The 15,997-nt window shown below is 40.9% G+C and overlaps 3 protein-coding genes across 3 annotated transcripts in view; all 3 read right to left on the minus strand.

Annotated features, from left to right (window-relative positions):
- The window catches only part of stag2b (STAG2 cohesin complex component b), a 23,585-nt gene extending 18,477 nt beyond the window's left edge, over window positions 1–5,108 (minus strand). The window contains exons 1-8 of the mRNA XM_005719557.1: window positions 4,874–5,108; window positions 2,699–2,823; window positions 2,536–2,617; window positions 2,277–2,420; window positions 2,077–2,173; window positions 1,791–1,867; window positions 1,398–1,602; window positions 128–279 (exon numbers count right to left, since the gene is read on the minus strand). Coding sequence (XP_005719614.1) covers window positions 128–279; window positions 1,398–1,602; window positions 1,791–1,867; window positions 2,077–2,173; window positions 2,277–2,420; window positions 2,536–2,617; window positions 2,699–2,739 — 798 coding nt within the window. The 5' untranslated portion in view covers window positions 2,740–2,823; window positions 4,874–5,108. The remainder of the gene's footprint in view (window positions 1–127; window positions 280–1,397; window positions 1,603–1,790; window positions 1,868–2,076; window positions 2,174–2,276; window positions 2,421–2,535; window positions 2,618–2,698; window positions 2,824–4,873) is intronic.
- Window positions 5,109–5,819: 711 nt separating this feature from the next.
- On the minus strand, window positions 5,820–10,663 carry xiap (X-linked inhibitor of apoptosis). Its single transcript, XM_005719558.2, has 7 exons — window positions 10,507–10,663; window positions 8,197–8,485; window positions 7,538–8,087; window positions 7,323–7,422; window positions 7,113–7,191; window positions 6,634–6,673; window positions 5,820–6,534 (listed from the first exon to the last, which is right to left on the minus strand). Exons 2-7 carry the CDS (start codon window positions 8,434–8,436, stop codon window positions 6,341–6,343), a joined length of 1,203 nt encoding a protein of 400 aa, XP_005719615.1. The 5' UTR covers window positions 8,437–8,485; window positions 10,507–10,663; the 3' UTR covers window positions 5,820–6,340.
- A 3,680-nt stretch (window positions 10,664–14,343) lies between these two features.
- Window positions 14,344–15,628, minus strand: psmd10 (proteasome 26S subunit, non-ATPase 10). The gene is made up of 2 exons (XM_005719559.2): window positions 14,991–15,628; window positions 14,344–14,766 (listed from the first exon to the last, which is right to left on the minus strand). The coding sequence occupies exons 1-2, from the start codon at window positions 15,173–15,175 to the stop codon at window positions 14,613–14,615; spliced, it is 339 nt and encodes a 112-aa protein (XP_005719616.1). The 5' UTR covers window positions 15,176–15,628; the 3' UTR covers window positions 14,344–14,612.
- Between the last annotated feature and the right edge of the window lie 369 nt (window positions 15,629–15,997).

Genomic DNA, 15,997 nt, shown 5'->3' on the forward strand with positions numbered 1-15,997 from the left:
TACTCAAACAAACCAGTTTTCAATGTGAAGTTTAAGTGTCAAACGTACAAATGAATAAACATGACATGTGCTTAATGTAATAAGCTGCATGACAAAAACAAATGCAACCAATCGTTGCAATGCTTACCTCTTTACGTTTTTGCAACAGCAGCTCCAGCCTGTCATTTGCCCTTTTAGCGACCATTTTATTTCTCTCTGCCTCATACTGGCGCTGGGTGTTGTCCATGTTGATGCTCAAGTTTAGAGCTACATTCACCAGGGCTGTCATCAGCTTCATGGCTGTCAAAAACACAAAGAACATGAAGAAATAAAATAATTTCTGTTATCTGTAGATTATTTCAAAACTATCTCTCATTAAGTTATGTGAGCTTATCTGACATCAGTGGGTTTTGGTATTAATAATTTGCAATGAAAGTTAGTTCTGATTGCACTACAGAGCAAAATTGCAATACCTTAAATTTAGAGGATGGTGAAATGGTCACAACTGGAACAATATTTGTATTTTAGGAAAAAAAAAAAATGTTTGGGTTCCTTTAATTCTGACTAAGTAGACACCTTGAATTCAAGTATGCTTTACAAAAGACGACAAGTCACCAAACTCAAAGCAAATTGATTATGAATAAATCCAGTTTTAGCAACACCTGGGTAACACAGTAGCTTAGGTGCAGAGAACAATCATTAACTAGTGTATTATCTAAAATAACTATCCACCAGCTGAAACAGGCCAGCCTGCCAAGACCAACACTGACACCCAAACAGAAGCACACAAAAAAAGCATACTGAAAGTTCATGACAACAACTTTCCAGATAGAAAAACCCCCTGTATGTTTTATAGTCACAGTACCCACGTGACAGAGTAAGCATTAAGCCTAACAATATCGGCTATGTGTTCTACACAGCTCGGATTATTGTAGAGCATATGATCAAGATTCTTCTGCGTTTTTTAATGCGTTTAAATCCCCCTTTGCTGCTTACATTTATCCTAAGTGTTCATGTGTACACAACATGCTCATAATAAAGACTTCAGTTGCCCTGCCCTTAGGAGTGTAAAAACATTTAAAAGAATCTAATCACAAAAAATAACTTAAAACATTTGTGCAGGTGGCCCATCTAGGTTGATCACTGGGGTTATTAACTTTAATACTACTATGAAACAAAATGTGCAGACTGTATAAAAAAAAAACTAGAGTTTACACCAATGAAAATTTCTGACCTCATAAATATCCAAGAGCACTACAAATGAGTCTCCAGTTCAAACACAAGGATACAACAAGGAAGAACCTTTAAAACACACAACTTTTCCCAGCTAGCTAACTGTTGTATGCTTGGAAAAGAAGCCATTGATTGTAAATCAGCACAAACACTTAAATATAATTCATAAACACACACGATCTTACCTGCCAGTGTTGAGGTGTGTCTGAAGGCTCGGACTTGGGAATCCGATAGTCCGGTGAGAAGGGAGATGACTGTGTCCATCATATACTCATCATAGATGATACTGTATTGACACTGGCGCACTAGCACCGAAATGAATTCACAAAAGCTTGTTTTGAACTTCTTCCACTGGGGCCCGGCTATGGTTAGAGGGTAGTCACCGCTGTCCTGCAAAGTACACAGAGGAACGACAGTCCTTCACTACAATGACTAGTACAAGGGGCAGTTATCTACCACAAATTAGCAAAGTTTATTGTCCTTGGTACGTACATGAATTCTGTATTTGGCATCTGAAATCAAACTTAAGTGATTTATAGCGAATATGGTGTGATTATTAGTCTAATGTGGTAACTTGCCTCATCAAATTCCTCTGTCATCCGTCGGATGATCTCAGAGTTCTGCATGTTGCGAAACATTTCTCCAGTAACCACACCTGACAGGAAAAAACACAGAAGAAGAAGGAGAAGATGAAGAATAAAGAGGTTAGACAGAAGACAATTTCCTGAGTGGAAAAGCAGAACTACTGATTCAGATGAGTGGAGGGAGGTTCTGCAGGACAACAAAGACTACATACTTCCTCAATATAGTTTAAAAAACAGCCAATCGTGTAGTATTCGTACTGAAGCTGAGAAACATAAATACCTTTGCATCCTGAGCACTGGATGAAGAAATTGATGAGATCCAACAGTGCAACATCTCTGTCATGTTTGTAAGATTCAATCCAGTCATCAACAACAGACTGCAAGAAGATGGGGACAAGCACAAGTTGTGTATTTTTTTCTCTTACTGAGTAAAAGAAAAGGGAAAAAAGGTGGCAATTTCAAAGGGTTTCCTGTTCATACCTGCATTGCACTCCTTCCCAGCTTCACAACCTCAAACAGCATCATGTTTTCCATGCCATTCTCTTGGTGGTGGCCATTTATACGGCCTGCTCCTTTCCCTCCTTTTCCTTTCTCCCCTGCTGCCTTCTTCCCCTTCTTTCCACCCTGGGAAAGTAGTGAAAAAACAAATATAAATCTGAGAACCACTGCAGAGCGTAAGGAAAGAAAAACAATGTGTGTTACCAATACTCGTGCAATGGTCCATTTGTTGCATCTATACCTTTCCTTTAGCTGAATTTGCACTCCTTCCATCAGGATCCTCAGAGAAGTCTGTGTCTGAGGAGAATCGAGTGTCTGTATCCCTGACAAAAACAAATAACTGCATGAGATATCAGATCAACCTTAACCTTAACAATAAATGTAAACTATTAGTAGATACTTACTGAGTATAGGCGAACTCTGATGGTATTTCTGGTGCTATCATTGTTGCAACATCTTCTGGATAACTTTAACTTACGACTGGCTTATAATCCTCACAAAATACAAGGCAGGAGACGTTGCATGTGACCTAGAATATGGAGCAGAATTGTTGTAGAGTGCTACACATGCAGTCTTATTGCACATTTCACCAGCAACACTGAAAACTAAACAAAATAAACACTTTGTGTTTCCAGAAATCACAGCATCTGTAGTGAGCAAATGTTACTTTGATGTCTTTGAAAGAGAGAGTGAGAGAGGAAAAAAGAAAAAAAGGTTTCACATGGTAACAGGGGGCGGACACAAACGCTCCTGTCATGCTCACTGTCCAACCATTGGCTCCCTCCCTTTCTCTGCTCTCCTGGGTTTACAGACAACGTCATACAATCAAGACCGGAGTGTCTTCCTCAATGTCCAAATATGGCACTGCCCTATCCGCCCCATACATATCTCAACCAATCAAATGCCAGTATCAACATCAACAAGATTCTGCAGGCCACAGGGAAACTATTGCATGGTTGTGAAGTGTAAATTAGTGGCACACAGATCAAAGTAGCAAGTAGAAGTAACTTTTCAAATCAGGACTAATACCATGTCCACTCTGAACCAAATGTAATTTTTTCTGTAGCAGTCAGTGAAATCAATAAAAGCCCTACCGAGTAAACGATTCAGTCTGGAAAAGACAAACTCCACCCATTATACACCAGGTTGGGTGCAGTGAGTCCCTCTTTCAGTCCTAGTACACTTAGAGCTAACATACACAACGTTGTCATTCTTCCATTATTAAACCAGACACAATTACTTAGTAAACTTTAAGGCCGACTATCCGATTTAAATCGAAAGTAACGTTAGCAAATTGATTCTTACAATTTCACGCAAAATGAAGGCTCACGCGTGCCAAATTACAGGTTATTACTGTTTACTGTGAATTAAATAGTAAACGTGAAATTGGTTAACATCAGCTAACAACAAAGCAAAGAGTAGTGCTCAATATGATGATGTTTCTATGACTATGTGAGTTTCAGCTTTTCACAGTTAATTCTTGATTTGAGAGTTTGGTACCGTACCCATTTCCTTGATAGTGAGGGGGATACTGCATGACAAGACGACGGGATTCGTGCAGACAGAAAAAGTGGCGCCAAATCGGGGAGTGTATCTCATAAACTTGTTAATGCGAAACGACAGTAAAGAATGCTATATAACAAAAAACACGCTAATGTGAAACTCAACTATGTGAATTTTTCAAGGACAACTATACCACCAACTACCGGCTCCGCTCGCCCCAACGCTGCCGACACGGAGCCGCTCTTCGTCGGTTCCTGTCAAAATTGACGCCGGTGCGCTGCTGGTGCTAGCGCGAGTAGCTAAGTAACCGTGGATTTTTGGCGTATTTTCCCCAGCGTCAGCTAGTTGAAATTTGATGAAGTAAGCATGCGCTACTTAGGGAAAACAAACTATGAATAGCCAAATAAGAAGAACGAGAAGCGCATACAATGCAATATCGTCAGATTTTCAGAACATGCCAGCGTTTACCATTGCTATACTAGTTGGACCATAATAACAAAACAACGCAAGCCTTTCTGTACTAGCGTAAGCTAATATTAGCCAGAACACAATAAGGCTAGTCAGCAATGCTGCCGTGTACATTAACTAATTTCTGTCTACGTGTCACTCGTAACCAGTCTTCGTCCGAAGATAAAGTAAATAATAGCAGATAAACTCCAATGGACGAGCTGAAAATAACTCCCACTAGTTAGCAATGCTAAGAGCTACTGCTAACGTTACCTAAAAAAACATCACGTCCTTGCGTCCTCCATCTTGCCTCGGGAGTTCCAGTACCGTATTGCATAAGCAACAAACACTTTGTTTACAAATATATAAAGTGCAAGTAAGTCGGTTGTGGCAATAAAACGCTTCGGTCTGTTTCGAGCTACGTATTTTGCGCCGCTGTGTAAAAAATCCAGTTCGTTAGCCTGCTAACAACCGAAGTAGCCATGTTCCGCGAGCTAGCGAAGCGACTTGGTTCAGGCAGACATCCGCGCTCTGCGCTCATCTAAAGCTAGCCTGGCTAGCGAGACAGCTAGCAAAATACAAATCAACTAAGTTCCAGATAGCTCTCCGCCATTTTACAGCTAACTTACCTTGTTGTGAAATGTAGTCCCGGTACAATCGTAACTTTTACTACTCGTATACAGCCTCCGTCTGAATTCCGCCACAATTCTGTAAAAAGAGTTTAAAAGTCGCGGTCAGAGGCGGTTTCGGACGTTCTCTCACCCCGCTTGCTCCGTAGTTCGGTTTGTTGTTTCGACGACCTGGGAGGAGGATATCCTGGTGCAGAGCTACCACCTAGCGGCCACAATACTCGCACTGAATGCACGGTTTATAGCCTGACATCTAGTGGTAACTGACGAGAACTGCACGGAAACACTACCGCCTCTGTTTTCCGTGGGCTAGCTTTTCTAGCTATTTGTTTTGTATGTATAAAAGGAGCACACAATACTGACCTAGGATGTTACTATTTGAAGTATCGTAGCAAATCTGTATGGTTCTCGTCTGCAGTTCCCTCCCAGTTCACAGTGACAACTTACACACAAACAAAAACAAACTAAGGAGCTAAGCAACATATAGACAAGGTATTTTGTTTAGCACATCAGATAAGACAGTTCTCCAATTCTGCTGTAAGGGTTAAAACACCCTCCCCTACTGTCCTTTAGGAAGATTGTGGAGATATGTAAAGACGACACCTGGTGGTCCGTCATGAGATACTTAATAAAATACAGATCTAATTCCTACAAGATCATTACTCTATATGAGTAATGATTTTTACCATAATTGAAACTAAAATGCTGCACAAAAACTAAAAATCTGTTTCTAAATCTGATTAATTTGGGTCAGTTCTTGTATATTTTACCATCTGCCATCACTTCAGTTTATAGGCAGTCAAATGCTACATCACTCTTACACTTTCTCAAACCTCATCTGATAGAAATGTGACTTTCTAGCTAACATTGCACAATCAGTGCACCGGGATCATCTCTGCAAATACAACACAAAACATTTTGTTTAGTGATGAAATGAAACTCCAAGTCTGCATAATTATTTATTCACACTTAATTAAAGAAACAATAAAATGATTCTTACATTACAATGGTTAACTCCAAGCCCTAAACTTGAGCTTAGAAATGTAAAGACACAGCAACTGGTTCTATACATAAAACACACAAGTTAAATCCGAATAAATAGGATAAAAGTGGATGAAAATGATAGCAATAACATCCAAGTCAATTTATCTGTGGTAAGTGATGCATTAGAATACATAAACCAAAAGAAAGGCACTTCTGGCAAAATGTGTTTCAAAATAGGAACGGCCCTTTAATGTGTATTTACATCTCAAGGAACTATTTATAAAACCATCTACATCTATACAGATATTTACCATTGTAAGGACTAGGAAAATATAGTTTTACACATTATCATTCTAAGATTTATTAAAGAAAATTGATCCATAAATAATATTATAGGCTCTCTACTTTACAATTACGATATAATTACAATATTATCATGACAGCGTAAAAGCAGCATTGCGTCTGAGCAAGAGTATATTGTTCTCAAGCAATATAGGTCTTGATCTTCTGTGTTATGTCTTGACAGCAGATCGGACACTTGTTGAGGGCTTGTGAACAATTCTCACAAGCAACAAGGTGAGCGCATGGAATGAATACAATGGCAATATCTCTGTCCATGCATATTTTGCACTGTTTTTCCCTCTGCAGCCTCTGTAGTTTCTCCAGTGGGTCCTCATCTGACATAAAATTAAATAAACAGAAGTCAGCACTGTTCAGACTTTGTTTCATGATGTATCTGGGGCACTGAAGTAAAAAAGAAAAAAAGAAAAATGTACCTTCCATATCTTCTGAAACTGGATTTTGATGACTTGAAGCCTGGAAGCAAACATAGAAAAACAAAATCCTGTGATTGAGATCACTGAAGACTGTAAGTCCTTTAATTATGACGCTCCTTTCACACGCTAAAATGGAACACTAAGCTTATTTTAACTAGAGCCCAATCTGGGACTACTGATGATTTTTCTGGTGTAGAAAATTAATATACTCCCAAATATTCATATACACCCATTTATACATATAAAGTATGGTACATTTCCAAAACAAGTTAGTGATTGTCTGTGAAGAACAATGTGAGCCTTCCTGCTTTGCAATCCATGATGAAAACCTTTCTAAACTAACCTTAAGATTTTCAGCACTGTTCAACTTTCATTTGGGCACATACACCAGACCTCTAGTGTTGATATTGACAGTGCTTTAAGGGAATGTTAATTTGTAGTTTACGCATCCACAACTTGTGGAAAAAGCAAAAACTTACAGCTCTGTCGTGTTGTGGTCTTTGTAGCTGGATGCTGTTGACAAATTCTGGCCCTTTGTTTGCCAAAAGGAAGCTGCACCTGTTTTAAAACAGTATATACTTTGATTAAAACAGACGCAAATGCCACAGAACAAAGAAGACAACCTGTGTGTGTGTATACATATGTGTAAAAGCATATTAAGAAGACGGGGGTACCATAGTTGTTCTTACCCTGGGTAGTGTTTGGCATGCTCCACCCAAGGGTCTTCCTCAGGCTGCCAATTGTTCAAGCCTCCACCGCAATGGAAACACAAGACTGCGTCTCCTCTTCCTGCAAGGATACAAATTACATTTGATTGCATTCACAGCTACCTACTAGAAAATTTAGATCATACATTTTAAAATGTTGCACAATGTTTCTTTAGCCTCAAACACCTGAACATTACCTGTGCTGTAGAAGCCAGCTCTGGCAAGCCTCTCGTGGTAAATAGGGTGCCGGACACCAGCAAAAGTAGCACGCCTTGCCTCAAAATTCTGCATTAAGGCCGGGTCATTTGCACGCCGATTGTTGCTGGCATCCTCCTCTATACCTGTCTGGATTGGGATGTTCCCAACATCATGCCCAAGGATAAAGTAGCAGTTGGGATAATGCTTGCTGTGCTCACTCCAGGCAGAATCTCCTGGTTCCCACCCATTCAGCCGACCACCACAGCAGAAACACTGAACCTTGTCACTCTGCCCCACGTAAAAGAAGCCGGCTTGGGCCAGATCTCTGGGTCTCACCGGAGTACGGTTGGGCCAAGAAGAGAAGGTCCGAAGTCGGGCTTCTTCATTTCTCATGTGAGGAACTATAGGGTAGGGGGCCTCATCAACCACTTCACCTGTTCTCAAACGATATTCCACGTCTCCTACTTCTTCACTGATTAGTGCAGTATTGGAATTCTGGTTAAAACTGGTACGGTGGACGCAGGTGAGAAACGTGCATGATGGAGAAAACTGTGAGAATGAGAAAATTAGAATTAGATCAATTTGGAAGAAAACCAAACAGACAAAAAAAAGTGAAATATTAACCACTTCCACTTTTTCATGTTACAAGTTTGATTACCTGCTTGTGCTTGTCTACAGGCCTGTCTCCACTGTACCAATTATCCACAGTCATATTACAGCTGAAACAGCGGACACGGTCAGACTCGCCAGTGTAGAAGAAACCAGCCTGTGCCAGTGTTTCCGCAGGCACCTTGTTAGCAAGGTTGGAGCCACGGAATGAGTCTATGCGTCTTGTCAACGAGGAAAAATCGTGTGCATTGTCCGACTCCCAAACACCATCTTGACTGAGATCACACATGATTGAAACAGGAAGCTGTAGGGATTTGTTAACTTGATGGACAGATGATCTGCAAATAGAAAGAAACAGGATATGTTTGAAAAAAACAAACAAAAATGGTACAGTCTCCTCATTTGCTTGTTTGTTTGTAAACAGACTCTTCAGTGGTTAAATTGCTGCATTTCCATGTCTGGCGCCAGAGAGCCAAACGGCACATCTGCAGGGTCTCTGTACCTTTAAGAGAATGCCAGCCTGTTATCACATGCAGGAACTGAATGTTCCATGTGAGGGATGGGCACTGGAGAGGCAGGTTTGTCTACAGGCACATTGCATATTACACCACATAAAAGGGTTATACTGCTCGAAGATACAATGCAGCAGAGATCTCAAACAAAAGGCCCAGGAGCCAGAATCAGCCGGTTCGGTTCGCTGTACAGCTTTGGAAAATGTGAAAGAAGGAATGTATTTTGGGCTTTTGACTGTAGTTTTACTGCTTTTCCTATTGACAGAGACCTCCCCGTTCATAACACACCAAAGTAATTAAGTAATACATAAACAATAAAATGACAGAATAGTTCCTGTTTTATCTGTCTACAATAATAATGTCTGTTTTTTCTTTTCAAAAAGGTAATGTGTAATGTAATGTGTTAGTCCCCATAGGGAAATAGTTCCTCTGCATTTAACCCATTCACCCAGTGAAGCAGTGGGCAGCCACCAATGCAGCACCCGGGGAGCAGTGTGTAGGGACGGTACCTTGCTCAGGGGTACCTCGGGGTAGCCGTTCAGTGGAGTCGAACCCCCGACCTTCCGATCATGGCGCCACCACTCTACCTACTGAGCTATCCCTGCCCTTTTACTCTGCCCAGAGTTTTGTTTTGTTTTTTGTTTGTTTTTTAAAGGGAGGAGGCGAGCATTTTCTGTGAATTAACAGAAACTTTCTCTTTTACAATTACAGCACAGTCTGAGAAATGAGCTGCCAGAACTTCTGAAAGTTTATGCATTTATTTCTTACAATTTAACCCTGGAGAGCTGTGCTGACAGGTTTCTTTGATCTACTGCAGCAGTGTTTCTATGGCCTGAAGAAAATCTGAGAAGTACTGTTGAAATCACCCTTCTTTTTTGATACCTCAAGTATGAGATTTTGCAGATAAACTTCTTAACGCTGAGAGTAAGGGTAGTTTCACTGGGTAGTTTCACTGGGCTTGAGGTCTAAAGTGAGCTTGTATGTGGCCTTAGAAGAAAAATGAGTTTGACATCCTGGCAATGCAGAATATGAGGAAAGAGAGCAATAATAACCCAAGGCGTGAAACTATGATTTCAGAATCTTTACATTCCTCAGCGTCATAGTTTGACGCAAAATGGACTTATCGTCCAACGACAGCACACAGTCACCGATTGTGTGCTGGGTCAGATGTTTAAACAGCTGTTTATCAGCTGATACGTTGCCGTATTGATGGGATGCGATCTTTGAACTGTCTTTAGGTGCCTGCATTATTTCAAGTAAATCAATCGCCAGCGTCATCCCTTTATTTTTTTTAACTTGAGCCAAGACTGCATCGTCCCACGCATTAAAATGCTCACTTTTTGACTGACTCGTAACTGCGAACGACATCTAACCGAAAGTAAAACCAGCGACAGGGGAGTTTTCCCACAAGCAGTTCCACGTGTTTCTTTTAACATTTATTAATGATCAGAGTGGAGAGGATATAACCCCAGCAAATTCCAGAAAGGCCCCACAGCTTTGCTTCAGTTGAACACGACACAGAAGCCGTACTGTTTCTGGGAAACGCCGAGAACAATGACAGCAACTGACAGCCAAGACCTCGCTAAACCCACACCGTGTTTTTGTTCAGTTAGAAATTAGTCAATACAGTTACCTAAAAGTGCTTTTATATGTAAAATGTAAACACCCAAAGCGACAATCTTGGCCTCTGACCTGTGCTTTGGATCTGTACTGCTAGGATCGTAAGCGGAATCGCGAATGCTAGCTTCAGAGTGCTTGGTAGCTACATTAGCTTAGCCTTTTTACGCAACGCTAGCTAGGTCACCCAGTGACTTATCGAATATAATAACGAAATTTTAAATGTTTACCTTTCAACACAGCTCCTCTGTTTCCTCCAGATACTGTAGAGTGCGAACACCTCGGAAAGGAGACTCCGGTGAAGTCTTTTGTGACCTCCCTGTCAGGAAGTGAAAACAGCCTTATCAGGTGACGTCAGGAAAGGGTTGTGCCGTGGTGGTTTTCCGTGTTTGGCCAGATCTCTTGGAAAAAGAAATTTTTGATATTAATAATATTTTTAAACCTGGATTACTTATGTAAGAGTCAAATTGCATTAAAATGTTAAAATGCTTCTACGTTCTGATCAGAATGGGGGGGGGGGTTCGCTCAAAATGGCTTAGTATCGTCCAGGAGAGCTATGTTTATAAGCCAACAAGCTTTAAATGTATCTCCTATCGAATCCGCCAGTCACAGAGCAGCAAGCCAATGCACTTAGGAAAATGGCAGAAATGGTAAAAACGACCTCAAACTGAGCATCAGAATGGGGAAGAAAGGTGATTTAAACACGGTTGCTGGTGCAAGATGGGCAAATCTGATAATAAACTGCTAATCTACTGGGATTTTCCTGCAATACTAGTATTTAATAAATAAATAAAAAAAAATAAAAAAAACTATTCAGTGAATGTCAGTTGCAAGGTATGAAGAAGCGCATAATGTGGTGTGAACACCACACCTTGGTATGTTGTTCTTTGCATTTTATTAAACACACAATAAACATTGAGGTAGATGAGACTCAGCAGTAGACTACACCCGATGGCATTCCTGTGAGCTGAGAACATGTTTGTTTTCAGTTTTATTTGTCATATGCAAGTTAGCACATGGTCAACATTGTAATGAAATGTGTTTGACAAGCAGCAGTCACTCAGCAGCATGATACAGTAGAAGAAAATATAATAAAATAAAATAAAGTAATAAAAAATAGTAAGGAGCAAAATATTAGAGAGATGTGGTAAAAGAGAAAGATGACTAAATATATATGTATCTATAAATATAAATATATGTACACTAGTGATTAAATAAGAAAATCTTGAAAAGAAATATGAAGGGAGGGCAGATGAGATATTGCACAGGAATGAGCAGCAGAAAATTACAGTATTGCACTTTTAAATATAAATAGCAATAACAATAACGTGGAGTGACCAGTGCAGATTAAACAGAGTACTTGTGAGTGCGTCCTGTGGACTGTGTTGTGTGTGTTTAAGTGTTGTGGTTGAGGTGTTGTATGGCTTGGTGGTAAAAACTGTTTTTGAGTCTTGTAGTCCGAGCAGACAGACTCCTGTAACGTCTGCCAGATGGTAACAAGGAGAACAGCTGATGTGCTGGGTGGCTGTGGTCCTTGATGATGCTGTGTGCTTTACGGAGGCATCGCTGGAGATAAATGTCCTGCATGGCAGGAAGCCTCGTGCCAGTGATGTGCTCTGCTGCCTTCACCACCCTCTGTAGTGACTTACGGCTGCTGGCAGAGCAGCTTCCGTACCAAACTGTGATGCAGCTCGTCAGCAAGCTCTCAATTGCACACCTGTAAAAATCTGAGGTGATGTTGGCGTTCATGCCAAACTTCCTCAGCCTCCTCAGGAAATAAAGCTGCTGGCGAGCTTTCCTGATAGCAGTGTTTGTGTGAAGGGTCCAGGAGAAGTCCTCTGTGATGTTGACTCCAAGGAACTTGAAGCTGCTGACCCTTTCGACCTTGATACCGTTGATGTGGCTGGGCTGGTGTTCTCTGACTGGTTGTTTCCGGTAGTCCACTATCATCTCTCTAGTTTTGCTGATGTTGAGAGTCAGGTTATTTTCCAGACACCACTCGTACAGCGCCATCACCTCCTCTCTATAGGCCGTCTCATCATTGCCTGTGATGAGGCCTATGATGGTTGTGTCATCCGCAAACTTGATGATGATGTTGGACTCGTGTTTAGCAACACAGTCGTGTGTGAACAGGGAATATAGGAGGGGGCTAAGCACACAACCCTGTGGCGTACCTGTGTTTAGGATGAATGGTGAAGAGGTGTGCTTACCAACTCTCACCACCTGGGGCCTGTTTGTGAGGAAGTTTAGAGTCCATCTGCAGATTGGTGTTTCCAGCCCAAGGTCGACGAGCTTCGTGGCAAGTTTTGAGGGGATGATGGTGTTAAATGCCGAGCTGTAGTCGATGAAGAGCATCCTTGCATATGTATTCCCTTTCTCCAGGTGAGTGAGGGTGGTGTGCGTTGCCTGGGCGATGGCATCCTCTGTGGCTCTGTTTGTCCGATAGGCAAACTGAAGATGGTCCAATGTGTCAGGGAGGGAGGAGCAGATGTGACCTTTGACCAGCCGCTCCAGGCACTTCATGATGACGGATGTCAGTGCAACAGGACGGTAGTCATTCAGACAGGAGACCACTGATTTTTTGGGAACGGGAATGATGGTGGATGCTCTGAGGGACGTGGGGACCACTGACTGCCTCAGGGAGAGGTTGAAGATGTTGGTGAACACCCCTGCCAGCTGGTCGGCACACACTCTGAGAAGCCGGCCTGGGATGCCGTCTGGTCCTGGAGCTTTGTGAGGATTGACCTTTTTAAAGGTCCATCTCACAGCTTCTGTTTCCAGAGTTAAAGTACTGTACATTTGGATCCAAATTGTACATTTGGATTAAACGACATGAAGTCGTGGATCCAGCCTGGTTTTTATCAGTGGTTCAAGCAGCTGCTGATGGTGCTGAAATGGTTACTCTTGGCCTCTTAATACCAAAGGAACATCATTTAAATGTCACAGCATACTTGAGTGCTGTTGCTCACCTTGGCCATCCTTTAAATACCTAAAAACTATTCATTTATTTTTAGGCAATTTGAAGCTTCCTCAATTTATAGGCTGGCCAGATCCCAGCAAACTCAATGTGGTAGAACATTGGACCCATTCCTAACACTGAGAATCTTTTAGCATGTGCTAAAACTTGATATTTTTGTTAAGTGACAGTCTTTTCACTTTCATGTATTCTTCTTTTTTGTCTCAGAGTCCTTTAAAACTATTATTTACTGTTCTTTCCGTTTTCTCCAGCAATCATTTGGCTTCCATCAACTTATCCATTTGTTTTTTTGAGCTGAGTTACAAGTGAGAGTTGCCTTCCCAGCAGTTTCATGCTTATTCTAGCTTTATTTTCCTTTGTGGTAGTTTCAGTCATGTTCCACAAAAACCTGCTTTGCTTGTGGGGGAAATTTTCCACTTCAGTGTCGACAGCTAATGACCTATGAAGACACCCTTTTCCGCTTCCTTCACAGCCATTGAGTAAAAGGCAGACTATAGAAAAGAAGGCTGAAAACTTCCGCTAATAAAAATGTGGGCCATAATCTCAACATGTGGAACAGGGAACAAGAAACAAACGCTTTGCAGCACTACGTCAATAGGGAAAATCTGGCCACTTCTGTTTTCCACTCACTGTTCCTTGTATTGGCAGTATTATAAAAAACATATAACATATATTGCATGACTACTGCAGGATTTAAATAGCTGTTGTGCTGGGAAGTTGTCAGGTTGACATGCTACATTCAAAGGTACGCATTATTTAAGATTTAGCTTAAAAACAATGAAGCTGCACAACTTTTTATTTGTTATTCAGTTAATCTGAAATCTGAGAAGTCCAAAAACGGTTTGCTTAGGATTCTTAATGTCCAGGGTTTTGGGGTGTGGTCAGATAAAGCTCTGTTGCACTGTTGCCACACCTATATGTCACCATCACCAGGTGAGAGGTTAATACTGTTGCAGGTAGGCAACAATATTTTCAGTTAGTCTTTAAGGAACCTGGGTATAAGCTAATAATAAAAAGAACAAAAATGTAGGAAACATTCACAATATTTTGTGCAATAATAGCTTAAATTACTAAAGGCAGCAGTGCGTCATTCATGAACAACACATTTATTAACAGGTTGAACTTCATGTTTTACATTACAATTCAAATTTAATAGAAAATAGCCTGTGGGGTTTGAAAACCTGTGCTCAGACAACAAATAAGATCTGTGCAGTCTCAAAGCACCATCTGAGTCCATCATCTCATCTTCCACACGGACCGCTTAAGGAGGACTGAGCGGGATGGGAAATCTTAGAATGTAATTTGGCGGTTGGTGGTGGGGATTTGAGCTGGAACAAGACGCGTCGGTCAGACAAAGCATCATCCCTCCACGATCCGACGGAGTATGTTCCCAAGACTGCCCTTTGCTATCTGGAGCGGGGTCTTCTCCTCCTTGTTCTCAATGTAAATGCTCGCTCCATGTTCCACCAGCAACTTGGCTGCTTCAACACGCTCCTCATCGCATGCAAGATGGCTGGGAGAAGAAAAAAATAAAAATCAATGCATAACTATAAATACAGAAATGCCTCCCCCAAATGCTAATCACACTGTACAGCTAATGTAATGTGGATGATAACTTCTAGTACTGCTAGGATAAGTAAGAAAACATTTTATTTTTAGGTATAATTAGAGTTCATCTTTGTATTCATATTGCATGATGTTAAAAAAAAATTGCATGTGACATATATGTAATCATACAGAGGCGTGTTGCCCTGTGAGTCCTGAATATTTGTTGATGCACTCTGTTTGAGAAGCAGCTGGATGAGCCGGTAGTTGCCCTTGGCAGATGCTCTGTGAAGAGGCGTAGAGTCCAGCTTGTCAGTAGCATTGGGGTCTGCTCCATTTTCCAACAGCAGCAGGGCAATCTGCAAAGAGGTAACCATGTTTCATTCACAAGCTGAAAACCACACTTTTACATCCAGTTATTTCTAGTTTCTATGAAATACCCATTTTCAGATCTCGTCATTTTGGTTACCACAGTCATGTGGAAGTTTCACGTTAGGAAGTGAGACTGAAAGTTAGGACAATCCTGACTGGGAAAAGAAACCTGTGGTTGAAATAAAATCCTGAATGTACAATGAAATCCATTCATGTCATGTCCAAGTCCTTGTGAGAGAAGACGATGAAAAAATTCAGTTTCATGATCTTTTATATGCACATTTGATTTAACAAAAAAAATGCATCTTGATTGTTGCAGTGTGTTGGACCCCGTTTCCCACCACCTCAAGTCTCCCATATATACATAGGTCTTTATTAAATCTTTGTAATCTTAGCAATGATATAGGTACTGCAGCATACATGCTACAACAATGCCACGATTTTTGAGATAGCTATGTCCTTTTATTGTTATATTATTATCAGTTATATTGAATAAAACATTCTTGTCATCTTAAAAATAAAGCTGCAGATAGTGATTTTTTTTTTGTTTTTAAATAAAGCTGACAAATCATCTTTTCTTATATCCAAGGGATCCTTCTCAGAGAGCAAGACGGGATGTATTGATGTATTAGTGATGATGGTTCAGAACAAATAAGAAATGTTCAGTAAAACCTTCTAATACTCCAGATAAAAACAAATACGGAAATAAAACTTCATTACATGTCCAGAGGAAAGGTTAGAGTCTAACTGAAAACTTAAGGTTATGTATATAACCCCGGTTCTCTGAGTAGCATGAGTGAGTGTCTCACTATGGGAACGCCTCCTGC

This window comes from Pundamilia nyererei, unplaced genomic scaffold (assembly GCF_000239375.1).
Source record: "Pundamilia nyererei isolate P.nyererei 1_Seehausen unplaced genomic scaffold, PunNye1.0 scaffold00001, whole genome shotgun sequence".
Classification (NCBI taxonomy): Eukaryota; Metazoa; Chordata; class Actinopteri; order Cichliformes; family Cichlidae; genus Pundamilia; species Pundamilia nyererei.